The sequence below is a fragment of the Pristis pectinata genome, chromosome 8, assembly GCF_009764475.1.
Source record: "Pristis pectinata isolate sPriPec2 chromosome 8, sPriPec2.1.pri, whole genome shotgun sequence".
NCBI lineage: Eukaryota > Metazoa > Chordata > Chondrichthyes > Rhinopristiformes > Pristidae > Pristis > Pristis pectinata.
In genome coordinates, this window is record NC_067412.1 from 4,776,723 (window position 1) to 4,804,707 (window position 27,985).

General features: G+C 39.7%; 1 protein-coding gene across 1 annotated transcript in view; it reads right to left on the reverse strand.

The window, feature by feature from the left end:
• Nucleotides 1-27,985, reverse strand: part of baiap2l1a (BAR/IMD domain containing adaptor protein 2 like 1a) — a 107,571-nt gene that overhangs the window by 59,348 nt on the left and 20,238 nt on the right. The window contains exons 3-4 of the mRNA XM_052021898.1: nucleotides 26,383-26,469; nucleotides 1,783-1,844 (exon numbers count right to left, since the gene is read on the reverse strand). Coding sequence (XP_051877858.1) covers nucleotides 1,783-1,844; nucleotides 26,383-26,469 — 149 coding nt within the window. The remainder of the gene's footprint in view (nucleotides 1-1,782; nucleotides 1,845-26,382; nucleotides 26,470-27,985) is intronic.

Sequence of the window (27,985 nt, forward strand, 5' to 3'; positions counted from 1 at the left end):
TGTGGTTGGAGGGGCTGTCAAAAAGATGAAAAATAAGCAATGATGGATACTCTTGGAGCATTGTAGAGAAAATTATCCCAAATGTAAAGGAAATTATCACACTGGATTCAAAACCATTTTTCAAATACAATACTTGATAACAAGTTATGTGATTGAATTTTCAGGCATTTAACACATTATTTGATTATCTTTATGCACGATTTATTTCCTGGCCTATAAATGGCTTTTCTTTATCTCTTGTGCAGATGAACATAAATTTATCGTGTAGCTTGATTTGCGGTTTAAGTATTGAAATTCTGTGGATGTCCAAAAACTGTTTTCCCTTCTACTTTTGAGATCCACTGTTGTATGACAGTTTTCTAATGAAAGGGAAGATGAGCATCCTGCTGTCAGGGATGTTTTGAAATTAGTTTACAACCAGACGAAAGGGTTATTCGTGACTTAACCTGACTCAAATTTTTTTTTCCCCCCAAGTTCCAGGGAAATAACTTACAAACAAAACAGCCTTTCTGATTAAGACTCTGAGATCAGGATTTCAAAATGTGAAAAATGATCACTGGAAGTCAATCATGCCAACCACATGATAATGATCTGTAGGAGTTCCTCAGGGCAACGTCCTAGAGCCAATCAGCTTCAGCTCCTCTATTGCTGACTTCCCATCACACACTTGTTGATGAGTGCACAATGTTCAATTCCATTCACAACCGCTCAGCAAAGGAAGCAATCCATGCCTGCATGCAACAAGATCTAATCATTCAGGCATGGGTTGATGACTAGCAAGTAACATCTGCACCACAGAGGTGCTGGGTAATGACCTTGTCTGACAAGAGCGAGTCTAACCACCTAACATTGACATTCAATGACTTTACCAATGCCCTGTCCCCCGTACGTCAAAATCGAGGGGGGGGGGGATGGTGGAGGGAAATGGAATGGGCACTATTCACAGATACCCAACCAGATCAGCCACATAAAAACCATGGCTAAAAGAACAGGTCTGAGGCTTGGCATCCTCAGTGAGTGACTTGTCTGATATCCCAAAGCCTTTCCATCATCTTCGAGGCACAAGTCAGAGGCATGATCGAACACTCTGGATTTGCCTGGATGAATGCAACTCTAAAAACTTTGAAGCAGCACAATACCACCCAGGGCAAAGCCACTCACTTGATTGGTACCCCAATCCACCATCTTAAGTATTAATTTCCTCCACCACTGGCACATGCAAATGCAGTGTAAGCAATCTACAAAATGCACTTCAGTTACTCATCTAAGCTTTTAGGACAGCACCTCCCAAACCCATGTTCTTCTGCCACCAAGAGCACAGGCAATGGGTGCTTGGGAACACCATGACCTGCAGCTTCCCCAGGTAAATTCTTGAACTCCCTCCCAAACAGCACTGCGGGAGTTCTTCATTAGAAGTACTGCAGAGGCTCAGATAAGTCAATTAGAAAGGACTCATTTCCCTTGGAGGAATAGATTTAAGTTAATTTGTGAAATTAGGGAGAAGATGAGGAAGAATACTTTTATAGTGCTGGTGGTCTGGAACTTGCTGTTCGAAGAGTAGTAACTGACAAGAGTATGCATGGAGAGCTGGGAAGAATGGGTAACCTAAATGACCAGTGTGGTCACAATGCACTAAAAAGCATATTTTATGCCATTTTGTGTTATGATTAAATTATTATTTTAAATTTTATCCTTCAAGTGTATAATCTTGAACAAAATTAAAATGAAAAAAATCAATTTAAAACTTTTTGAAAGAAAGCACGATGTCCAACTTATACATACATTATCTTCCATTTCAAAGTTGAGTTTCTTGTGAACTTCTGAAATCTCCATTAGGACTTGCCCTATGGGAATAAATAGAAAATAGGGTTACATAGCTGCTTCATTTGTATTTATAAAAAGACATCAGTTGTTTTCCCTATTGTAAATGTTGCTGTATTCAAATCTGTCTGAAGTCATGCTTTTGTTTCTCAAAAGAGAAACTGCTACTTCCAGGCTCCAGTCACTCAGGCCAATCAACAGCAACTCCACGTCACTGCAACACCATCAACATTTGACCTTCTCAATGCCCACCTTTCCCCCATTAGAAAGCAGCTACAGTTTATGCTTTCTCTAGCCAAGACTGGGATCTGAACAGAGCAGTCAATATTGAACTGTCCCGTCTACCCAAATATTTACACACATTGCAATTTAAAAGGATAGTCACATTTGGGAAAAAGCGATTTTATTCCTGAAGTTTCATTTTAGACAAGGCTGTGTGTTGTCCTTGAATCTTGAGGCATATAGGAAAATGTTGAAAAAAATCACCTCAAGTAGCAACCGTTTTGCACTTGGGAATTCATGATTGGGCAGGCACGGTAGTGTAGTGATTAGCGTAATGCCAGCGACCCAGGTTCAATTCTGGCCAGTCTGTAAGGAGTTGTACGTTCTCCCCGTTCTGAGTGGGTTTCCTCCGGGTCCTCTGGTTTCCTCCCACTTTCCAAAAGATGTACAGGTTAGGAAGTTGTGGGCACGCTACGTTGGCACCGGAAATGTGGCGACACTTTGTGGGCTGCCCCCAGAACACTACGCAAAAGATGCATTTCACTGTGTTTCGATGTACATGTGACTAATAAAGATATCTTGTCTTATCTTAATAGTTCCTTGGCTAGGCACAAGTTATTATCAGTGCTGGTTAGAAGCACTCCCATCCAAGGCAAGTGCAAGAACCAGTACAAAAAGCAGAAAAAACTGCAAATGCTAGAAATCTGAAATAAAAATAGAAAATGCTGGAAATACTCAGAAGAACTGATTAGTTCTGATGAAAAGGTCCATTGACCTGAAACATTAACTCCGTCCACAGATGCTGCCTGACCTGCTGTTTTTCTTTCAGGTTTCCACCTTTTGCAGAACTCACAACACTACAGACAGACAGACAGACAGACATTCTCTTTGTTCACTCAACCCCTCCCCTCACTGCAAATTAAAACATGCTTATTTTCTCATTTTGTCAGTTCTGATGACCCAAAATGTTAGCTCCATTGCTCCTGCCGCCAATTATGCTCGACCTGCTGTGTATTACAATCATTTCCTCTTTTTAATCGCAGTGCAAATATTTGTGGTGCATGGACATTAACTTGGCTGGAGTAATTTCCTTAAGTATTTTATCTGGCCCAGAAAACCTTCTCACAGTTCTAGATCACTCATTCCAAAGTAGTAAACAACCACGTTAAAGAGCAAAAAACAAACTGCTGGAGGAACTCAGCGGGTCAAGCAGCATCTGTGGAAGCAAAGGGATAGTCGATGTTTCAGGTCGAGACACTACATCTGTCCTGATGCATGGTGTCTATCCAAAACATTGACTATCTGTCTCCACAGATGCTGCTTGACCTGCTGAGTTTTTACAGCAGTTTTTTCCTCTCAGATTACAGCTATTTGCAGTGTCTTGTGCCTCCAAGCTAAAGAATTTTCCTAAAGCTCCACAGAGGGGAGAAAAACAATCTTGCCAGATGTCCTACTTTAATAGGTAGAATTCTAAATATTAATTCAAGATCCTAGCAAGCTGGCCTAACATCCCAGGAGGGCTTGTCACTCCCAGCACTTATTCAATGCTGAGGGCTTAAACATGCCATTATATTTGCCAATAAGTAGTGTGGAACTAAACAATTACTTCAATATTGTGTCGAAAGAATTTTTTCCTGACCAGTGTACAATCTTCTGCAATTATAATACGCATAGGTAAGATGTTATAAGTTCTTAAGACACACCCTAATGCAATCTTACCTGCCTAGCAACCAAAAAATATTTAATAAACATCAATATTTATCCAATGAGCATCAATGAAAGGAGCCAGCAAAAGGTGGGTAGATTTTAGCAGTGGAGCATAATGATAGTATGCTTTTGTGATTGCTTGTAAATTATTAGTATAGGCTGAAGAGAAGCATTGTTTAAATAATTTTATTACTCTTCCCAGAGAGAAAAAAAAATACAAAATATTCATTAACTTTTGAGCAATAAAATTGAGTCACTTTTGCTGGGATCTGCCAAGTCAGGATCTCTTGCTTCCAGACGTATCATGTTGCGATTTACCTGGCATTAACTGTTCTTACATCACAGCTGTTACTGCAACCTGTGAAGAAGCTTAAGAATATGTGGGTTGCCACCCTTTGGTGACAAGTCAAGGTCAGGCTTGGTGGGTCTCAATTCAGACAAGAATACCAACTTCTTTTTCAGCAAAAGAGTTCCGTGAACATTTCTATACTATTTCTTGTTCAAGGAAGGAAGGAAGGAAGGAAGGAAGGAAGGAAGGAAGGAAGGAAGGAAGGAAGGAAGGAATTTTTTTGTGTCACGTTAACTCTTGATAGATTGATTGCAGTAATTTGCAAATCTGATTGTAATACTAGAAATTCCATCAATATTTTTTATTAATAAACCATAGTTTATTAGGGTAAGAAGATGTTTCACATTTAATATAATTGGAAACTTTGGGGAAAATAAAGGAATCTCCCAATAATGCCTTAGTTGCTCCTTCTAACCTGTCATTACTAATGTTACTATTAAACACTTAAAAAGGCAAGGTTACCATTAAATCTTTTGACCAGTGCTAATGTTCTATTTAATAAACTTTGCAAGATTATGTTGCATGCTGCTTGCCCAGCTTCATAAATATTTTCCCTTCTGAACAGGTTTAAAAATACAACAGCACACAAGCCTAGGCTTCAAGAGCTTGTCACCCCCAACAAGCAAATAATATTGAGGCAAATGTCTTTTTTCAAAAGAAGGCTTTGTTATATCAAATAGGAGTTACCAGTGAAGCTCAACATCATTATTTCTGATGTTTATGGTCTTTTCTGAAGCCAGGTCCCCACGATACACTATTACTCCCACCACGAAAAGTGTTTTACTAGTTATTCTTTTAATGAGTGGAGGCTAAAGAGGGATATGGTAATACAGCGGTTATGGTCTGTATTAACTAGAGGTCTAGACTATTGATCTGGAGACAAGTTTGAATTAAATGTACGTACAAACAAATGAATTAGCAGGAGTAGGCCACCCAGCCCTCAACATTTCTATTGATTTCTGGAATCCTCCATCCCATAACATCAATATCTCTGCTTTAAAAATATTCAAAGACTCTGCTTCCTCCATCCTTTGAGGTAACAAATTCCAAAAACTTATGAACCTCAAAGAAAAAATTGGCTCCTTAAGTAGGCAACCTTATTTTAAACAGTGGTCTTTTGCCAGAGAATCCTGCTATTACAGTAAGCCTGGAATTTATCAGAGTATTAACACCAGTAAGCACGAAACTCCTGGATTGTCATAAAAATCTATGCTGTTCACCAACATCCTTCAAGGAAGGAAATCTGCTAACCTTATCTGGTCCGAAGTACAGGCAACCCCACATTCATAAGCAATTTGCTTGACTTAACTGCCTAACAAGCCATGCAGTTCTGAGGCAATTAAGGATCGGCAATAAACACCAGTCTTGCTAGAGACCGCTACATTTTATAAGCAAATTAAATTAAACAATTTACATAGGTCACTGGCACAAAACTACATCAGAGAATAGAATACTTCTTTACACATTGATGAGAAGAATTTTCAATTAAAAAGCAAATATTTAGCAATATCAAAAGGTCTCCATTGTTTTAATGTCTTTGTTATGGTATTAGATTTACTTTTAAAAAGATCATTCTGAACAAGGTTGCAACACTGAAAGTTCAGCTTTAGGTTTCCAAGTGCTGGATTGTATACTCTTAAAAAGGTGCTACTTAAAGATGTTTAGCAGATAAACAGGGGAGCTAGTAGTTTTCAAAGCCTAGTATTTGTTTCATTATACCATAAATATAAGAAAACCAAATCATTTTGCCTGCTTGACTACAAAGCTAGCTAAGAAACTGGATTGGAGTACCTTACTTTGCCATTTCTATAAATAAATAGCGATTTCAATAACTTTCCAATTTTTTTTGTGGGTGAAAATCTGAGGGCAATCAGAACAATACTTGAGTAGACATTATAATCCCCATTCACAGATAGGTGCTCAAGCTCAGCACAGGGTTTCACCCATATCTGGATGACTACACACAAAAATAGAAAATGCTAGGTATACTCACAGATCAGGCCACGTCTGTGCAAAGAGAAACTGAGTTAACATTTCAGGATCAAGACCCTTCTCTCAACTGGGAAGAAGGGAATAGAATAAAAAAAAGGCTGCTGGAGGGTGGGTCAGGCAACATCTGTGGAGGCAAAGGGATAGTCGATGTTTCAGGTCAAGACCCTGCATCAGGAGAGAAAAGAAGTCTGTTAAGCTACAGGAGGGTTAGAGGAGGGGTGATGTCTCTGATGGTGTAAAACCAAGGTGACCATGGGGATAAGCTGTACACAAGGTTATATGGTCAATGAGTGAATGAGAACAATTAGTGAGTGAGAACATAGACATAAGAATGTAGGAGTTGCAAAATGCAAAGCAAGACAACATGACCAACAGGTCAGGCTGGGCATGCCTTCCACTCCCAGAGAGAAATAAAAATTCTAACACATTAAGAAATAAAACAGTTTTACAATCACCCTTACCAACGCATTGAAGTTGGTTCAAACAGGAAGTAATCTAGGGAAAGATGGAGTGGGAGTACTTTATGTACACTCAAGATTAGAGCAGAAAAGGCAGGCATTCCACCCACCAAGGCCATGCCAGCAGAGCAATCCAGCTGTTCTCATTCCCTCACCCAGTCTGCAAAGCCCAGCAAACTTTATCTTTTCAAGTATTTATTCAGTCCTTTTTGAAAGAAATGGATTTACTGAAAAAAGAATTTTGCCTCAACTTTTGGTTTAAATCTCATTCGGAACCATAGAAATCAAGTCCATATGAACTCACCTACACTCCCATACAGTCCTGGAAGTCCTTTCCTTTTAAATAATCCAGTTCCCACTTGAATACCACAATTGAATCTGTCTTCATAATGTTGTTTAGCATAATAACTTGCCACATAAAAGAAAATTGTCACACTCTTGGTTCTTTTGTTAATTACCTTCATTGTACATCTTAGTTCTGAACTCACCAATAGGAAACAGTTTTTCTTAATTTGATCTAAACCATTCATAATTTTAAATACCTATAACCAGATTCCTTATCAACCTCCTCTGTACCAAGCAGACCTATAGTCTATCCATGTAACTGAAGTCCATTTATCACTGGAATTATTCTTGCAAGTCGCTTCCACACCTTTCCTGAAATGTTGACCTCAGAACTGGACACAATATGTCAGATATGGCTGAATCAGTCTTTATAAAAGATTCACCACAACATTATCTATGCCTTGATTAATAGTCTTGGACCCTGTATGCTTTGTTGTTTTTTCCAACCTGTCCTGTCACTTTCAACTTTGCTGTCAGACGTTTCTCATACTCTTTGACCCTTGTATTTCCTTTATTTACTGTCCCTCTGAATGTTCTATAATGGTTTTCACATGTATTATCAACCTGACATTGGCCATGTACTTTTTTCTTGCTTTACCCACTCATTCTCTCGTCACAGAGAGAATTCCAGCTTTAATTGACCTACCTTCCTCCCTCATGGAAATGTATCTCGACTTACCGTAAGCAAGTCTTTCTTAAAGGTTGCTCATTGTTCCATTATAGTTTGGCTTACCAAGTTTTGATTCAAAATTTCCTGGACCAGATTAGTTTCATCCCAATAGAATTGCTCAAATGACTTAATCTCAGAGTACTCCATACCCTTCTCACAAGATCACAAGACAAGGGAGCAGAAGTAGGCCATTCGGCCCATTGATTCTGCTCCAAAGAAAAGGAAAAAAAGAAAAAGAAATGAGAAATTGGGCGGGGGGGGGGGGAGGGGAAGAAAACCTAACCCCAATTTCCGGCCTTATCCCCATATCCCTTGATACCCCGACTATTTAGATATCTATCTATCTCTTCCTTAAATGCCTCCAATGACCTGGCCTCCACTGCTATACGTGGCAAGGAACTCCACAAATTCACCACCCTCTGGCTAAAGAAATTTCTCCTCATCTGTTTTAAACCTGTACCCTCTAATTCTAAGATTGTGCCCTCTGGTCCTGGACTCACCCACCAAGGGAAACAGCTTGACCACATCTACTCTGTCCAGTCCTTTCAACATTTTAAATGTCTCTAATGAGGTCCCCTCTCATTCTCCTGTGCTCCAGTGAGTACAGTCCAAGAGCCGACAAACGCTCATCATACGTAAGCCCTTTCATTCCGGGAATCATCCTCGTAAATCTCCTCTGAACCCTCTCCAACATCAGCACATCTTTCCTAAGATATAGGACCCAAAACTGTGCACAGTATTCCAAATGAGGCCTCACTAGTGCCCCGTAAAGCCTCATCAACACTTCCTTACTTTTATACACTATACCTCTCGAAATGAATGCCAACATAGCATTCGCTTTCTTTACCACCGATCCGACCTGGTGATTAACCTTTAAGGTATCCTGCACGAGTACCCCTAAGTCCCATTGTACTTTTGTACTTTGAATTTCCTCTCCTTCTAGATAATAATCTGCCCATTTATTTCTGTTTCCAAAGTGTACAACTGCACATTTCTCAACATTGAATCTCATCTGCCATTTCCTTGCCCATTCTCCTAAACCGTCTAGGTCTCTCTGCAACCTTCTTGTCTCCTCGATACTCTCTACTCCTCCACCTATCTTGGTGTCATCTGCAAACTTAACCACAAAACCATTTACTCCATCATCCAAATCGTTAAAGTACAAGGTAAAAAGAAGCGGCCCCAACATCGACCCCTGCGGAATACCACTAGTAACCGGTAGCCAACCAGAACCAGATCCTTTTATTCCTACCCTTTGCTTCCTGCCAACCAGCCAACGCTCCACCCATTCTGTTATCCTACCTGTAATTCCATGACCTCTCATCTTATCAATCAGCCTCTTATGCGGCACCTTGTCGAAGGCCTTTTGAAAGTCTAAATACACAACATCTACCGCCTCTCCCTTATCCACCCTACCTGTGATTTCTTCAAAAAACTCCAATAGGTTGGTCAGGCAGGATCTTCCCTTCACAAAACCATGATGGCTAGGACCTATCTTGCCTTGCACCTCTAGGTATTCCATAACCCCATCCTTGAGGATAGATTCCAATAACTTTCCCACCACTGATATCAGACTAATAGGTCTGTAATTTCCTTTATGCTGCCTCCCACCTTTCTTATACAGCAGAACTACATTTGCAACCCTCCAGTCCTCCGGAACCATGCTGGAGTCTATCGATTCCTGGAAAATTATCACAAATGCCTCCACTATCTCTAAAGCCACCTCCTTCAGAACCCGGGGATGCACCTCATTCGGTCCTGGAGACTTATCAGTCTTTAGCCCATTTAGTTTTCCTAGCACCTTCTCTCTAGTAATCTTAACTGAACTCAGTTCCATTCCATGAAACCCCTAACTGGTATATTGCTGATGTCCTCCACAGTGAAAACCGATGCAAAATACTCATTTAGTTCTTCTGCCATCTCTTTATCATTCATTATAATCTCTCCCACACCGTTATTGATTGGTCCTATATCAACCCGTGTCTGTCTTTTACTCCTTACATATTTTTTTAAAAAACTAAGTATCCTTTCGAACGTTATCTCCCAACTTCCTTTCACAATTCATCTTTTCTTTCCTAACAACCCTCTTAGTTTCTTTCTGCAGGTTTTTAAAAGTTTCCCAGTCTTCCGTTTTCCCACTAATTTTTGCTTCCTTGTATGCCCTCCCTTTTGCTTTTATTTTAGCCTTCACCTCTCTCGTTATCCACATTTGTGCATTTTTTCCATTCAAAACCTTTTTTCTTTTAATATATCTATCCTGCATTTTCCTTATTACTTGTAGAAATTCCTTCCATTTCTGCTCCGCCGTCCCTCCAGCTAGCTTACTCTTCCAATCAATTTGGGCCAACTTCTCTCTCATACCACTGTAATTTCCTTTGTTCCACTGAAATATCGATACACCAGTTATCAGCTTCTCCTTCTCAAATTTGAAACTGAACTCAATCATATTGTGATCACTAGTTCCCAATGGTTCCTTTACCTCCAGCTCCCTAAATGTTTGAGAGAAACAAAGGACTGCAGATGCTGGAATCATGAAAAACCATGATGATGCTGGAGGAACTCAGCAGGCCAGGCAGCATCCATGGAGAAAAGCAGGCAGTCAACGTTTCGGGTCAGGACCCTTCAAGTCCTGAAGAAGGGTCCTGAACCAAGATGTTGACCACCTGCTTTTCTCCACAGATGCTGCCTTGCCTGCTGAGTTCCTCCAGCATCAGTGTTTTCCCCTAAATGTTCCTGCACTGATTACTGCTCCACTTGGCCAGTCTCATTCCCAGAACCAACTCCAGTAATATCTCCTTCATATGGCTGGAAACATACTTGCAAGAAAATTCTCCTGAATACTTCAAATATTCTCTTTGCCCCTTGTTGCTATCCAAGCCTACATTAGGAAAGTTGACCCCCTGCCCATCATTCTATGGCTTCCATACATTTTTAACTTCCCCACAAATATGATTCTCTATAATCTCTCCAATAAATTGACAGCCGATAGAATACTCTCAAGAGTGCAAGAGCTCCTTTGTTTTTAAATTTCAACCAAATGTATTCTGTCCTGACCGTTCCAGCACATCCTCTCTTCAGCACAGCAAAATTCTCAATGTTGTCCTCCTGGTGCATTTTTCTGCACCATCTTACTTTTATACTCATTGGCATGTAGTGATCTGCAACGTTACTATCTTGGAAGTCTACCTGGACGAAGTGGCATCAAAGGAGACAATCCTTTTTTTATTTCCCCTCATAGCAGAGGAATAATAAATGAGAAGCAATAACATATTGTTTGAAAACAAATGATGTAACCGAGAGATTTCATTGGAGCACTATTCTAGGATTGCACAACTAATTCAACCCCAAATGCTCAATGACAAGAGTTGTTTGATTGTCTGATACCTTGCAGAAATCAAAGGGCACAGATTTTATTTTAAACAAGGGTTTCCTGGTTGGGTAATTATTCAAAAAGGCTGAGCTGTATTTTTTTTAATTATATGGAACAGACTTTGATTGTACAATTTTATGGATTGGCCATATTAAATGTGCATCACCTCTTGTGAGATTACACATTGGTGATCTAGCTGATTAGCAAAACCTTAAATGTTACAGGACAATAGCAACACCACACTGAACATCAAACAACTTTAGCAAGATTCAGGAATACGCAGAGGCGAGCCGTAGGAAAATTTGTCAACAATTTAAGTCTTCAACAGAAAAATAAATATCCTTGTGGCTATTACCAGGCTTTTTGCTATTTACTAATAAAATACTTTGCAAATGAATATTTGATGGATGAATGAATGCATGCATGCAGAGTAATTAACCCTCCCTTCTAAATTTGAAACAAACGAAAACTAATGTCACCTTGCTGCAAGCAAGCAGTCCAATCAGCTCCCCGAAAAGAAATCATTAGAGGTCTAATCCTGGAATCCACCCAAAGTCTGGACATACTCCTTAACCAACATGCAATGCCACATGAGACTTGATGGTAGTGAGAAGAACTATACATACTGACAGACCTGCTGTGAATTTCCAATGATTTCTAAACAAATTTATTCTTGACCTACTTCATACTAGAGGTTGACCAATCGTGTGGGTAGTTCAGGGACTGCTTTCTTCCAATGAGTATTTAATTATCCTTGTCAGTCAGTATGTACAAAGAGAAAAAGTTGACTTTAAACTTTATTTACAGCATGGTAACAGGCCCTTCCAGCCCAACGAGTTCGTGCCGCTCATTTAAACCAAGGTTAACCTACTCGTACGTCTTTGGAATGTGGGAGGAAACTGGAGCACCTGGTGGAAACCCACGCAGACATGGGGAGAACGTACAAACTCCTTATAGACAGCGACGGGAATTGAACCCCGATCACTGGCACTGTAATAGCATCACGCTAACCATGTTGCCTGACAATTTGGACTTTTCCTTCAAAAAAAATTTTTTTTTTAAATAAATGTATAGTTTGAACATTTTGCAGTTTGTATCTTTAAAAGTCAAATATGAAATAATTTTTCTACAATTTAGAAATCTGATTTTAGAAGTCAAAAGAACAAAAAATGGCAGTTGTACTGATTGCACTCACATTTGTTGTTTTGTCCTGGATAGTAATGAACACACTGCTAAATGTTTGCATATTAAATTCAAATTTGTTTTAAGATACATCTGAGATACTAACGCAGTCTCATGAGGGAAATAGTTTACAGTAAATAACAAGCTACCTACCAAAAATTTTGCATTTAGTAGTTTGAAATAAAACTTATCCATTCTGTTAAGAGTTTAAACAGCTATAGATGGTGGTAAAATTTGATTGTGTTTTTTTAAAAAGAAAAAGTTCAAAAATTCATCCATACTTTGTTGGTTCTGTCATTTTAAACAAGAAAATAAAATCTAGGTTAAAAAGGGACTGAAGGCAGACATAACTGACAAGGATGATTAAGTACTCACTGGAAGAAAGCAGTCCCTGAACTACCAGCACACTCGGTCAATATCTAGAATTAAATAGGTCAGGGATAAACTTGTTTAGAAATCATCGGAAATTCACAGCAGGTCAGTCGGTATGTACAAAGAGAAAGGTTGACAATTTGGGTTTTTCCTTCAAAATGTAATTTTTAAAAAATGTATAGTTTGGACATTTTGCAGTTTGTATCTTTAAAATAACTACAGTTATAATATTTATTATGCTATGAGGAGTTAGATATAAAAAACAAAACAACCCTAATTATTCAGTTCTTTCAGCAGATTACATAAAGTGGGTTAGGTCTATAAATAGTATATGTAGATGTTCTATGGCAGGAACACGTTCCGTGCTTTCCTATGTAAATGCACTCAATATTTTCATACATAAATCAAGCTCTCGAGGTACAAATAGATTTTCCATCTCCAACATTTCTCTGCTCTATTCAAGATTAAGCCAAGATCTCCCACATAGGAATTCCTTTACTCTCTTTATAGCAGCATGAATTTAAGCTTTGTGGCCTGGGATGTCATAGCATACAATTAAAACTTCGCCTATATTCCTTAATTGGAAATTTCCAATTACTTAACATCTTAAGTTTTATTTTATGCAGTCATATTTTGCTCCAAACTGCCAAAAAGGTTCAACAGGAAAGGGAAATTCCTGCTCTGATCTACTGTTTTCTGGACAGACTTAGTATTAGGGATTTCTTGTAATTGAATGTGATTGGTGTAATTCTTTTCAAAGATAACATTTGAAATCACATTGTTGTTTATTACTTCTGTACATTACTGATTTTTCCACATGCAACATACATTTTATTTTAAATGTTACTGTGGAGTAAGAATTTCATTATCTGTCTGAAAGCAAATTGTGGATTTGGAAGAGAAATACACATACAGTATATTGTTACAAGTCTAGCAATCTACTCAAGAAGCTCAAATGACGCAAATGCTGAGACAAATTCAGTTTATTAGTGCCATATGAAATTAAGATTAAATCATTACTATGACACTTCCAGTTATCATCTAAGTTTTGATAACTTTTTCCTCCCCCCCCCGTCAGTTTCCTCCAAGTACCAATGACTATCAGTGTCTGCTTTGTCCTTGCAGCGCAATGAAACTCACGCAAGATTAATAAATGAGACATTAGCACTGAAAGCTTGAAAGTCATCTGCAGTGGATTACTCGGCAATTCTACGATCAGATAGTAATAAGAAGTCAATTGCATTCAAGGCTGAGAAAGCATTATGCATTAATAAAGGAAAAATGATTTGCAACCAGGACAAGAAAATTCATTACTTAGTGAATCATAAAATTGCAGAAGAAAAACCTTCCTGTAGCAAGTCTTCCAAAGAGATAATATCAGTCCTATTGCAAACCCCACTAGACCAACTTACATAGAATACACAGCACAGATTAAAACTAACTTTATAAACAGTGTGCATTTATAATCAGTATGTCACTTTCTCATCCCGAATACCTCAACTCAGCCTTTAAGTTTATCCTTCTATTCCTTTCTCTCATGTAATTCTCTAGTTTCCTTCCGAAACCATCCAAATTACATGCCCCAACTTTGTGGCATTTGGCATCCCATTCTAACCTCCTTCTGCCAAAGAAAGACTTTGTATGGTTCTCATGATTCCTCCTCAAAACTGCATACACTAGCACCCAACAAGACTCTCGAATAATTCCAGATTTATATAATTCTTTATATTCTGTTATTCATCCTTTAGGTGATTGCCTTTAGGGATACTTTCCATAACTTGATTAAGGAATCACGATCCACACATCCTTTCACGTAACCACACCAAAGCAGGACTAGCTTGGCAGAGGTATATTTCTCCAAGAACCATTCAATTTGAGTACTCCTAATGACCATTAATTGTTTCACTTTTTTGGACAACTTAATTGTTGTTTAAAATCAAACAAGCACCTTGATTCATATATACCACTGCCGCCACTCAACGAGTTAACTGTCTGCTTTTTCTTTTGGCTTTCAATTGTGTTTGAGATCACCTTAAAACTGAATAGCTGTTAAACATACAAATCAAGCAAAATCAAAAGCACAACACCATTGGTAATTAGACATTACTAACAAACCAGGTAATAACTACCACTAAAAAACTTTCAAAATTCAGATACTTTTTCTGAAGGTACAATAAAATCTTCCATTCTGTTTCATTTGTTCTGTTTAATCCATTGTAGTTTACAGAACACAAAAGCTGCAACAGGTGCATAATCAGTACTGTTTGATACACGATTTAATAAGGCACAACATAAATTTTACAGAATAAACAGTTGATTTAACCTAATCTTTTCTTCAAATATTCTCAGAAGTATTTCATCAGGAATTGCTTGGATTGAAAAAAAAAAGCAGCTCCACTGAATGAATTATACTTTTGTACCACAAAATGCACACGTGCACTGAAAAATTCAAGTTTAAATAACATTATCACGGTTTTGAACAAGTGGAGAAATACTTATGACAAAAGTTGTAAGTTAGACCATGGTACTCTGACCTTCAGAGATAAATTCATGCCTCAAAAATTAGAATTAAATGATAAAAACAGAATTCTGGAGACACCAAGCTGCACAGGCAGACAGTTGAAAGAGAAACAAACAATGTTTCAGGTCCAAGACCCTACAGACGCCTTCAACAATGTTTCACCCTCTGGACTGTTTATTTTTCCCACAGATGCCACCCAACCTGCTGAGTGTTTCCAGCATTTTTTTTTAGAAAATTTATTTCAGATTTCCAGCTTCTACAGTTTAGCAGTCTCTCAGATCTCAGACAGTGTGGAGCCAATAGATATCACAGCAATGCAATCTCTCCCAAAACAGTTCACCTTCAAAGATAACTCAATTTTAATATCATTGTCAATCTGAAATAATTACATTGAATTGGAAAAACAAAGTTAAATTCTTCACTAAAGATTCTTTACAAATTGTTCTTGTGTCACTCCATCAGTATCTTGTGAGATTTCATTTTTAAATGAAGCAATGTAGATCAATGGAACAGATAAATCAGTGGATGTCATATAATGTGATAGAGAACTTTCTTGGGGGTAAAACTACATCTGTCCACAATAATTGCTAAATGTAGGAAATTAATAGTGCCAGACGAAGGCACTGCCTTGTTGCTCTTTATCAACTATTTAAAAGCCTGAAAGCACATACCACCAGGCACAAGGACAGCTTCTATTCCACTGTTATAAGACTATTAAATGGTCCCCAGTACGGTAAGATGGACTCTTGACCTCACAATTTACATCATTATGGCCATGCACCTTACTGTCTGCCTATACTGCACTCTGTAACTGTGACACTTTATTCTGCACAGTTATTGTTTTCCTTTGTACTATCTCAATGCACTGATGTGATGAATTGATATGTATGGATGGCATGCAAAACAAAGTTTTTCACTGTACCTCAGTACATGTGACAATAATAAACCAATACCAAAATTGGACTCATCTATTGCGAAGGACAAGCTTCCAAAGTGCAATCTGTTCTTACAGCCAAAGTTGGAAAGGAATAGTGTAAATAAAATGCAACACATTTAAACTGCAAATTTAAAACAACTTTCCCAATTCTAATTGGCAGTGCACAAGAAATGTCACCCCCAGAATAGCACATCATATTCCACCTGGGTAGTCTACAACCAAATAGCATGAGCACTGAATTCTCCAACATCAGGTAACCTATACTCCTTCTGTTTCTTTCTCTCATCCTGATCCACACTCTCACACTCCCTTCTTTCCAACCCATCCCCCAGCCCCGTTACCCAGTTTCTTTTCCCTCCCTCTCCTGATTCCATCAGCCTATCACCCACACACTTAACCCACTGGGTCCCCTATTCCCTCCCACCCACCATCCCTCACTTACCTAGTTCCACTTATCACCTTTTATCATCAGGTTCCACTATCTGCAGCTCTTTGTCTCCATTTATCTTCTCACAGCCTCTGTCACCCTTCCCTCCTCCACCTGACTCCATCTGCCTCCATCTGCCCACTGGACCCCTCTTCACCTGGATCCACCTATAACTTGTCAGCTCCTGCCTCACCCCTCACCTCTTTTCACTGGCCATCTTTCCTCTACACTGAAGCCTGATACAGGATCTCAACCTACAACGTCGACTATCCCTTTGCCTCCACAGATGCTGCCTGACCCACTGAGTTCCTCCAGCAGTTTGTTTTTTCACTCCAGATTATAGTATATGCAGTCTCATGTCACCCTGACCTGGGATGGATTATACAAAAAGACATTCCAGATGAGCTCTTTCAAACATGAATCGATACAAACTACAGTTAACATGATTTTATTTTGTCAAACCTTCTGTAGTGGAATGTAACTGATCATCTTTGTTCACCAGTTCTCTGAGTACATGTATAGCTGCAGCAGTTGCAGCACCCAACTTAAAAACAGGTTTATCCATCTCAATTGTATGCATTTTAAAATTCAAATAATTATTTACACAAGGATGGGAAAAATTATGTAAATAAGCATAACGAGCCCCAGTACCATTCATTAATGGTCTAAGTGACAATAGAAATCACACTAAATTCAACAAAAAAAATCTCACCAATGATTTTTAAATGGGAAGTGGAATTGCTTCTCAATTCCTTTTGTCAGTAATCTGTAAAACTCCACAAAATTTCCAGCAAATTAAAGCACACCATATGTAGAGGCATAAACTATTCATCATTTCCTGGAAATTTTGCATTGTATTAATGGTGTGTCATAGATACACTGTTACTATGAAGCAATTTTACAGCAAATTCAGGCTCAGGAGTCCAAGCCGTTGAAATGTTGAAATAAAAGAAATTCAACAGATGACCAAATCACATTATGGTGAAGTACACATTGTTGTTTCTTGTTAAATCAATTTTGAGCATTTGAACCTTCAAGAAATAGGTAGGTGACAAAAAAAAAGTGACTTTTAAATGATTGTCAAATGCTAACATTTTTGATCAGAATCCAAAATCAGAAAGTCTTTTTGGAGAAGGGGTGGTGTCTTGCATATGTTGACACTTGGAAAGGGAAGAACAAACTTGCCCATCACTGCCACTCAAGCAACATGATATCATTTTCAAGACTCAAAACTGGAAATTAGACAATCAGCAATGAATTAAAACAGCTGCCCAAGACATTCATGTCTCAGTCTTGGAAAGACAAAGGGAAACCTGAAAAAATATAATACAAAACCAAAGTATTTTTATGGATTAAATCTAAGTTCACAAAACCAGCAAGCTATAGTACTGTAAAATTTCAATTTTCACAGGAAACCTTCACAAAGAATTCAATGCAATCGCTAACTCACAACATCAGCACTATGACTAGTTAAACTGCTCCTATTGCTAGAATTCCCAATAGCTCCCTCTCGATGAATGTGCCCTATTGTATAACTATTTTAGAAGCAATGTTATAAAGCATTACATCTAATTTTCCAAAACAGCTTTCCATACATCAAAATTTAAACAGATGTTGAAAACAATTGACATTTAACTATTAGTTAATCCCAAGATTATATGCCATTCAAAATTTATATTGCATTTCAACACAACCCTTCTTGTGCATTCAAGAGACCTTCTTTAGATTGATATCTTAATGTTCAATTTCCTGTTAATATATGTGCACATGATGTAATGTTTTTAGAATCCTTCAACCAAAAAGATTATGGAACTGTAGCGAGAGCATCATCTTAACAATGGTGCATTATCATCAAGTAAACCAAAGTCTGGCTGCCCAAATCTGTTTCCGGTAGAAAGTTTCCAGAGTCAAGTGTTTCTGCTTCTAACTGTAGCATCTCTAATTCAAATATTTGTATTCAGCAACACACACAATGTTGGAGGAACTCAGGTGAGGCAGCATCTATGGAGGGAAATAAACAGTTGACATTTTGGGTCAAGATCCTTCATCAGGATTGGAAAGGAAGAGGGCAGAAGCCAGAATAAGAAAATCAGGGGAAGGGGGAGGAGCACAGGCTGGCAGGTGATAGGTGAGTCCAGGTGAGAGGGGAAAGGTAGGTGGGTGGGGGAGGGGGAACGAAAGGGAGTGATGCAAGAAGCGTAGAGGTGATAGGTAGAAGAGGCAAAGGGCTGAAGGATGAAGAATCCAGTCAGAGAGGACAGTAGACCATGGAATAAAGGGAAGGAGGTGGGGAATAGCTGGGCAGGTCACGTGGGCAGAGGAGGGGAAGAGAAGGGGGAGGGGGCCACAGGAATGAGAGAAAACAAAGAGGGTGGAAAGGGAGGGAAAAAATCAAAGGGATGGGGTTACCGGAAGTTAAAGAAATCTATGTTGAAACCATCAGGCTGGAGACTACCAAGGCAGAATACATTGTACCTTCAACCTGTAGCCAGCATTAACGTGGCAGTAGAGGCTGTGGATAGTCAAGTCAGTATGGAAGAGGGACGTGGAATTGAAGTGGCTGGTCACTGGGAAATCCTAGCGGACAGAATGAAGGTGCTCGACGAAGCAGTCACCTAATCTGCATTGGGTCTCACCAATGTAGAGGAGGCCGCACCAAGAGCGCCAGATGCAATAAATGACACCCATGGATTCACAGGTGAAGAGGTGCCTCACCTGGAAGGGCTGTCTAGGGCCCTGAATGGTGGTGAGGGAGGTGTAGGGACAGGTGTAGCACTTTGTACGATTGCAGGGATAAGTGCCAGGAGGGATGAATGGACAAGGGGGTTGCGGAGAGCGCGATCCCTGCGGAAAGCCAGATTTTGGGAAGGGGGGGGGGCAGCAGAGGAGAAAACGTGCCTGGAGGTGAGATCCCGTTGGAGGTGGCAGAAGTTGCAGAGAATGATGTGTTGGATGCAGAGGCTCGTGGGGTGGTAGGTGAGGACAAGGGAAACCCTGTCCGTTATGTTGGGGTGGGGAGGGGATGGCGTGAGGACAGACGTAAGGGAAATGGAGGAGATACAAGTGAGGGCTGCATTGGTGGTGGTGGTGGAGGTGGAAGGGAAACCCTGTTTGCTGAAAAAGAGAGAACATCTCTGATGTCCTGGAATGGAAAGCCTCGCCATGGGAACAGATGCAGTGGAGGCAGAGGAACTGGCAGAAGAGGATAGCATCCTTGCAAGTGAGAGGGTGGGAAGAGGTGTAGTCAAGGTAATTGTGGGAGTCATTTTTATTCGACATCCTGTGAGCCACCACTGACCAGAATTAAACTGGGCCAGCCTCATAACTACAATGGCTACAAGAGCGAGTCAGAAGCTGGGTATCTTGCAGTGGTGGACATAGTATGGTAATATCATTGATGTCATGAGCAAGTGATTCACTTGTCTCATTTTGTGGACATTCATTGTGTCACAAATACAAGTGTGAAGTGATACACTTTGGGAGATTGAATTCGAAGGCAGAATACAAGGTTAATGGCAGGAGTCTTAGCAGTGTGGAGGAACAGAGGGATTTTGGGAGTCCACGTCCATAGATCCCTCAAGGTTACCATGCAGGTCGATAGGGTTGTTAAGGCGGCATATGGAGTGTTGCTCTTCATTAGTTGAAGTATTGAGTTCAAGAGCCGTAAGGTGATGTTGCAGCTCTATAGGACTCTGGTCAGACCACACTTGGAGTATTGTGTTCAGTTCTGGTCACCTTATTATAGGACGGAGGTGGAAGCTTTAGAGAGGGTGCAGAGGAGATTTACCAGGATGTTGTCTGGACTGGAGAGCATGTCTTATGAAGATAGGTTGAGCGAGCTAGGTCTTTTCTCTTTGGAGAGGAGAAGGATGAGAGGTGACTTGATAGTGGTGTACAAGATAAGAGGCATAGATCAAGTGGACAGTCAGAGACTTTTTCCCCAGTGCGACAATGGCTAACTCAAGGGGCCATAATTTTAAGGTGATTGGAGGAAGGTATAAGGGGGAATGTCAGGTGTGTTTTTTTTTGAAAACACAGTGGTGGGTATGTGGAACACACTGCCTGCAGAGGTTCTGGGGGCAGTGACGTTAGGGACATTTAAGAGACTCTTAGATAGCCACATGAATGATAGAAAAATAGGGGGCTATGTGGGAGGGAAGGGTTAGATAGATCTTAGAGCAGGGTAAAATGTCGGCACAACATTGTGGGCCGAAGGGCCTGTACTGTGCTGTTCTATGTTGTATTACTTGCAATAGTATCTGTGATCATCTTTTCTGCATGACTGCTATATGTTGGAATAGCTGCCTCTTTTTAAGATCAATTCATTATTTATAAAATCATTGTGAGGACAGTACAAATGAAATAGAATAATCTCCTGTTCATATATCGAGTGCCTCATCACCCCTCAGTGAAAAAGTTAATGTTGGCCCATTTTTCTTGTACCGCTATCTCAGTTAGCAGTGTAAAACAGATGATCACTGACGAAAGATTTTAAATTCGGAGCATGCTTGCCATTCAATGCAGTATTAACTTTTTCCAACAGTAAATTTTCTACGAAAAAGTTAAATTAAGGCCATGTTTACTTAGATAGACATAAAAGATCTTACGGTATAATTTCTCTGGTGTACTGCCCTTAAATTGTCAATTTAGGGTCAAATAATTTCAGAAAAATGTCTTTTGTATGTAGTTGCTGCTTTTGAAACATTGTGTGCAAATTAACTGGCAAATTTATAACAGTAACTATGCTTCACAGGTACTTAACTGGTAGTAAAGTGCATTGAAAAGTTATAAAGTTACGGGTGCAGTGCAAACACAAGTTAATTCTTCTTGGCTGCAGGCAATTTTACCTCTTAAGACAAGTCTCTAAACCTGCTCTTAAACTTTAGTGGTTGCTTTGTACAATTACCAATTATTTATTTGAAGTTTCAAATAGACATGAAATTGGTACAGATTTCTTTCTCCAAATCATACTTGAGAATCCATCCCAATACGTCATAGTAGATGGATTCCATGGTAACATCTGCCCTGTAGACTTGCTTTCTCCAGTGTTAAGAAAGTTTGCGCGGGAGTATTTACATTGTATACAAACAGACTACTGTGAGAGAGAAAAAAAATCACATTTTGTCTGTTCCTCGTCTGAAATACTGAAGTTAACAAAACAAAAAGGCAAATGGTTAGTTCTCCCTGAAATTGCAAAAAGCCTGGAGTTTGCAAAGCAACGGTGCTCATTGCTGACCATAGAGAGCTGCACACACAAAAAAAATCAACTGCTTCCATGCTTTTGATAATGGTGGCAAACTAGAAAGTAAAAAAAAATTCCATGAATATTTTAAGCACTTTACAGAATACAAAATAAAGATCGATAGAGATGCAAGAATGATAGAATGAAAGAGAATTGATAAAGATGCATTGAATGGCAAGATAGAGAAATTGAATTTTAAACTTAAAAATGGATTTAAAAATATTTTGAAATGTTGAATGAGTTAGAATCCATATTCAAGATTTTCTTGTTAGGCAGCCACAGGTTGCTAAAAAAAATTTATAGTTAAAAAAAATCATTGAAGATTCACTTGAACCATATGCAATATGTTTAGAGTATTTTACAGTTAATACTAGTTCATAAATACCTAATTTCCCTCATTTTGGAGGCAGATGCTAAAGGTAGCTGGAAAAGTGGTTCTTGCGGAAGAACACACAAATTACTGATAGTTGCTCTTCGATTCGATAATTGACCATGCATGTACACAATCTATAGTTGCTGTTTGTTTTAATAGTGACACCGATACGGTTGCCATTGTTAAAAATCGCAAGTGTTCAGGTCAAAATTATGGAGTCCTTAAATGAGAGGAAAAGGCATTAAATACTTGTTTTTAAAAAAGATTCATAGTACTGTTGCTATATTATATAATCAGAAGCAAGTTCTGTCATAATATTTACAATTATCCTTTGTAATTGACACTAAAAAAAATGCCAAGTATAGAAATGCTGTAATAAATGAGTTAAAATGAGTATATGCATGGAGCTACCATCTTAAAAATGTAGTCAGCAAACTGAGATAAACGGAAAGGAAATAAAGATCCAATTCCCTGTGGATATTTACATTCATTGGCAAGGAAGGTCTGGCTAATGGCAGTCCTGGAACGAGCTAAAGAGGAAAATTCCATTCATTACAGTGAATGAACAAGCCTCTGTCTAGTTTTGCCACCATACTGCCAGATTTCACACAGTAGGGGAAGATGAAAAGGAAAGCAGTACAGAAATAATGTAAGAAAAAAAATAAGGGGCTGTGAGAAAGATGTATATACCTTTCATAAACTCAGGATTTACCAAAGTACTTCTTAGCCAAGGAAGTATGCATGACGTGTAATCACTGCCGTATAGTGGGAATACAAGAAGTGAAAATACAAGGTAAATACAAAAGAAGCTACAAAAAGCAGGGAGGATTTCAGAAGGATGAAATGGACAAAGGGAATCTCACTGACAGGGTGGTATCATGGTTGCCCTGGGGAGTTGATGTCTACAATGGAGCAGGAGAGCTCCCTCACAGCTCCAGAAGCCTAGGTTCATTCCTGATCTCTGGTGCTGTCTGTGTGAAGTTTGCACATTCTCCCTGTAACTGCATGGGTTTCTTCTGGATTTTCTGGTTTCCTCCAATATCCCACAGACGCCAGGGTCTATAGGCTAATTAGCCACTGTAAAATTGTACATAGTGCATGGGTGAGTGGTAGAATCATGGGGTAGGGTTGGGAGGTTGATAAGAAAGTGGGGAGAATACAAATATTGGATTTGTATTGTAAAAATGTGTCATTGATGGTTGGGAGAACTCAGTAGGCTAAAGGCCTCTTTCTGTGCTATATCTCTCTATGACTTTATGTTCTGTGATCTGTGAATCTTTCCTAGTTCTGATGAAGTCTGTCCTGAGGAGTGTTTCCAGCATTTTCAACTTCAGATTTTCAGAATCTGCTGTTTTTTCATTTTCAAGTGAGAATGAGACTGATTTTAATCTTGCATTAATCTGCACCCAAAGCCTGCATTTGCACACTGGTGAATTTCATCACTGATGTCTGCCTTTGCTGAGTGTGGGTTCCAAGAAATGGGGAGCAGGCTACAATTTCCAGTTTGGGGGGGGGTAGAAAACAAGTCATTGTCCAAACCAAGGCATTTGATAAGGTTCCTCACAGAAAGCTTATTCAGAAAGTCAGTAGGCATGGGATCCAGGGAAACTTGGCTGCGTGGATTCAGAATTGGCTCGCTCATAGAAGACAGAGGGTGATGGTAGATAGAGCGTATTCTGCCTGGAGGTTGGTGACCAGTGGTGTTCTGCAGGGATCTGTTCTGAGACCCCTGCTCTTTGTGATTTTTATAGATGACTTGGATGAGGATGTGGAGGGGTGGGTTAGTAAGTTTGCTGATGACAAAGGTTGGTGGTGTTGTGGAGAGTGTAGAAGGTTGCTGTAGATTACAACAATTGATAGATTGCAGAGCTGGGCTGAGAAGTGGCAGATGGAGTTCAACCCATATAAGTGTGAAGTGATACACTTTGGGAGATGAATTTGAAGGCAGTATACAAAGTTAATGGCAGGACTCTTAGCAGTGTGGAGGAACAGAGGGATCTTGGTGTCCACATCCATAGATCCATCAAGGTTGCCACGCAGGTCGATAGGGTTGTTAAGAAGGCATATGGTGTGTTGGCCTTCATTAGTTAGGATATTGAGTTCAAGAGCAGCAAGGTGATGTTGAAGCTCTATAGAACTCTAGTCAGACCACACTTGGAGAATTGTGTTCAGTTCTGGTCACCTCATTATAGGAAGGATGTGGAAGCTTTAAAGAGGGTGCAGAGATTTACCAGGATGCTGCCTGGATTGGAGAGCATGTCTAATGAACGAGCTAGGACTTCTCTTTGGAGAGGAGGAGGATGAGAGGTGACTTGATAGTGTACAAGAGGCAATAGAGCAAGTGGACAGTCAGAGACTTTTTCCCAGGGTGACAATGGCTAACACAAGGGGGCACAATTTTAAGGTGACTGGAGGAAGATACAAGGCAGATGTCAGGGGTAATTTGTTTGTTTGTTTTTTTTACACAAAAGAGTGGTAGGTGCATGGAATGCACTGCCAGCAGGGGTTGTGGGGGCAGATACATTAGGTACATTTAAGAGACTCTTAGATAGCCACATGAATGATAGAGAAATAGGGGGCTATGTGGGAGGGAAGGGTTAGAGAGATCTTAGAGCAGGATAAAATGTCGGCACAACATTGTGGGCCAAAGGGTCTGTACCGTGCTGTAATGTTCTACGTTCTATGTTCTAAGTATCATGAGCAGATTGATGATCAAGTGTCATTTGAGAGGACACTTCTATCAAGACATTCCGTAATTAGCTAGGTTGAATTTATTATGTCATGTGTCATCTGGACATTCCAAGTTGTTGAGTGGAGGCTAGTTTTTATTTTTGTAATTTATTTGTTTATGGAATCCAAGCATCCCTGGCAAGGCCAACTATCTCTTGTTCACTTCTAATTGCTTCAAAAACTAAGTGGCTTTCCAGGTCTTTTCAGAGTAGCTAAGAGCCAACCACATTGGTGGGTCTGGTGTCATAAATGGGCCAAACCAGAAGGACTGTCATTAGTAAAACAAAATTGGCCTTTCACCAAAACTAGGAATCTCTCTCCATAGATATGCTTGACACTGAGTATTTCTACAATTATGTGCTTTCAAATTATCAGTCATTAATGAATTTCATCAGTAAACCAGTTTTTTTTTAAATTGAGAATCCTTATCGGCACCATTACTGAAATTGGCTCTACATTCTAGAACTAGTTGAAATTAAATTCCTCAGCTGCTCTAGTGACAGTTGAAACCTCTGCATGCAAGTTCCATAAATACATCACTATGCTCCCTATACCCAGAAGTTGTAGCTTCACAGAATAGCTAGAAATGTTATTAGCTCCAGAGCAGAAGTCTTCAGTGTGAATATTGTTTGCAGCATTAGCATCAACCACTGCTCTCTTATATCATCTGGCAAGTTTCAATCTGGCTGAAGCATGGCTTTGCATTTGGCAGGACATCACAAAGCGGCAGAGATGGATCATGTGCTTGATGTTCCTGGCCGAAGATGGTTGCAAATATTTCAGATTTGCCTTTGGCTCTCATATGCTGGGCTTTGCCATCACTGAGGATAGCAATGTTCATGGACCTAGCTTCTCCAATGACCTGACGGGCCAACTGGCCTCCTTTGTGCCATTACAAGACAAGACTGAATTCCATTTACCTCAACCTCTGGCAAGTTTGTTCTGTCAGTGATACAGGGCATATCTTGGCAATGTGATGGAGATGTGGCTTAAAATTTTGGTTAAAAAATACAATACTATAAGTAGGACTACATTAGGTTGCGACCTGAATAGTCTGAGACAGCTCTCTCAATTTAAGTACATCAGATGTTTATGAAGGAAAATGCAAAGTTGGCTGTGGCAAATGTGCCCTTTGCTGGAATCTAGTGCAAAGTTGATGCAGTCTTATTTTATTCTTATGTTTTCAAGACGGGATTTGATACAATTCAGTGGCCTCCTAGGTCAATTCAGAGGGCAATTAAGAGCAAACTTTATGATTTTGGGTTTGCAGTCAGAGCTAGGTCAGATAAGGGCAGTCAATATCCCTTATAGGTTAGATGCAGGTTATTAGTGAACCAGATGAGTTAAAATATGACAACCTAGCAGTCTTAAGGGTATTAGCTTTAAATTCCAATTTATTCACAGAACACAGTCAATAAATGGGTCAACATTTCTCTAACAAACACCGCAAAATATGGTCATTAATCAAAATTTTGTTTGAACGATGTGGCAATACTTCTTTCAATTTAGCCTCTGTCACTGTTTTTGCTACAAATTCAATTATATGAAACATTGAGATGTGCCTGAGGGGATAAGGCACTTCATATATGCAGCTCATTCAAGGCAAAGAAAGTAAATACATCAGCTGAGATACAAAATGCAACTGTTAGTTCATGTGTTCTTACCCAACTCTCTGGAGACCGGTGATTGGGAACTCAGCTCTCCTAACTTTGAAATGGCATCAAAGTACGTCTTGCTTGCAGCCACCATAGCTGTTAAAATCAACAGGAAGAAAAATATTTTGATAAATGGCATTTTTTGTTTAGACACACTTCACAGAGAGTACTAGAGAAGACACCAAACAGAGCAAGCCTGATATCTTTATTGTAACTTCTGTGAATTATTATAACATTTTATGGCTATAGATCATATAACAACTATGTAAAACTGCACTCGAGTGCTACATCCCAACTGAAATGAAACTGGTTGGGTTGGTCAAAAACAAGACAGGACTTTTTTTTATATATGGCACCCATCACACCCAAAGTTGTCACTAATGATTTGAAGCCAATTTAGTAATGTCTAAATGTAGTCACTGATGTAATGTAGGAAATATAGCAACCAATTTTGCATACCACATGGTCCCAAACAGCAACACACTATTATCCAAATAATCATTGGTATTGGTATATTATTGTCACTTGTACCAAGGTACAGCGAAAAACTTGTCTTGTATACCGATCGTACAGGTCAATTCATTACACAGTGCAATTACATTGAGTTAGTACAGAGTGCATTGAGGTAGTACAGGTAAAAACAATAACAGTACAGAGTAAAGTGTATAGTTAGTGACAGAGTTTAAATTTAAAAGTGTAGAACGATTATAGTAAGGGCAATGAATAGATCTGTAGAGAGCAGCTTGCAACGTGTCGCCACGCTCCGGCACCTTGATTAAGTGATAAATACTGGACAGAACTTCAGGGAAACTCCCCTCCTCTTCAATATAGTGTCACTGGATCATTTGCATCCACTAGAGAGTAGGCAAGGCTTCATCTGACCATCTCATCCAAAAGCAACAGCTTGGACAATGTAGCACTCCTTGGTAATGCAATGGAGTACAATGGTGAGGCAGCGCTTCACCTGTGAGTCCGAGGGTGTCATTTATTGCATCCGATGTGGCCTCCTGTACATCGGCAACACCTCATATTCCACCTTGGGAGTCTCCAACCTGATGGCCTCAGCGTCGATTTCTCTAACTTTCGGTAACCCCACCCCTTCTTTTTCTTCCCCCTCGCCCCCACTCCTTTATCTTTCCTTATTCCTGTGGCTCCCTTCTCCCACCTTGATGACCTGCCCATCTCCTCTCCTCCATCCTTTATTCAATGGTCCACTGCCCTCTCCTACCAGATCCCTCCTCCTCCAGCTCTTTGCCCCTTCTACCTATTACCTCTCAGCTTATCACCTCTCCCCCTCCCACCTACCTCCCCTCTCTCACCTGGACTCATCCATCACCTGAACTATCCCCTGCCTGTATGTGCTCGTCCCCCTACCACCACCTTCTGGCTTCTGCCCTTTTTCTTTCCAGTCCTGATAAAGGGTCTTGGCCCGAAACGTCGACTGTTTATTTCCCTCCATAGATGCTGCCTGACCTGCTGAGTTCCTCCAGCACTTTTTGTGTATTGCTCCAGATTCCAGCATCTGCAGAATTTTGTGCATCTCCAGAATACATTCTACGTTTTGAGCTCAGGGACTTTCATAATCTTCCAAAGTCAAGGAGATAGCAGTGCT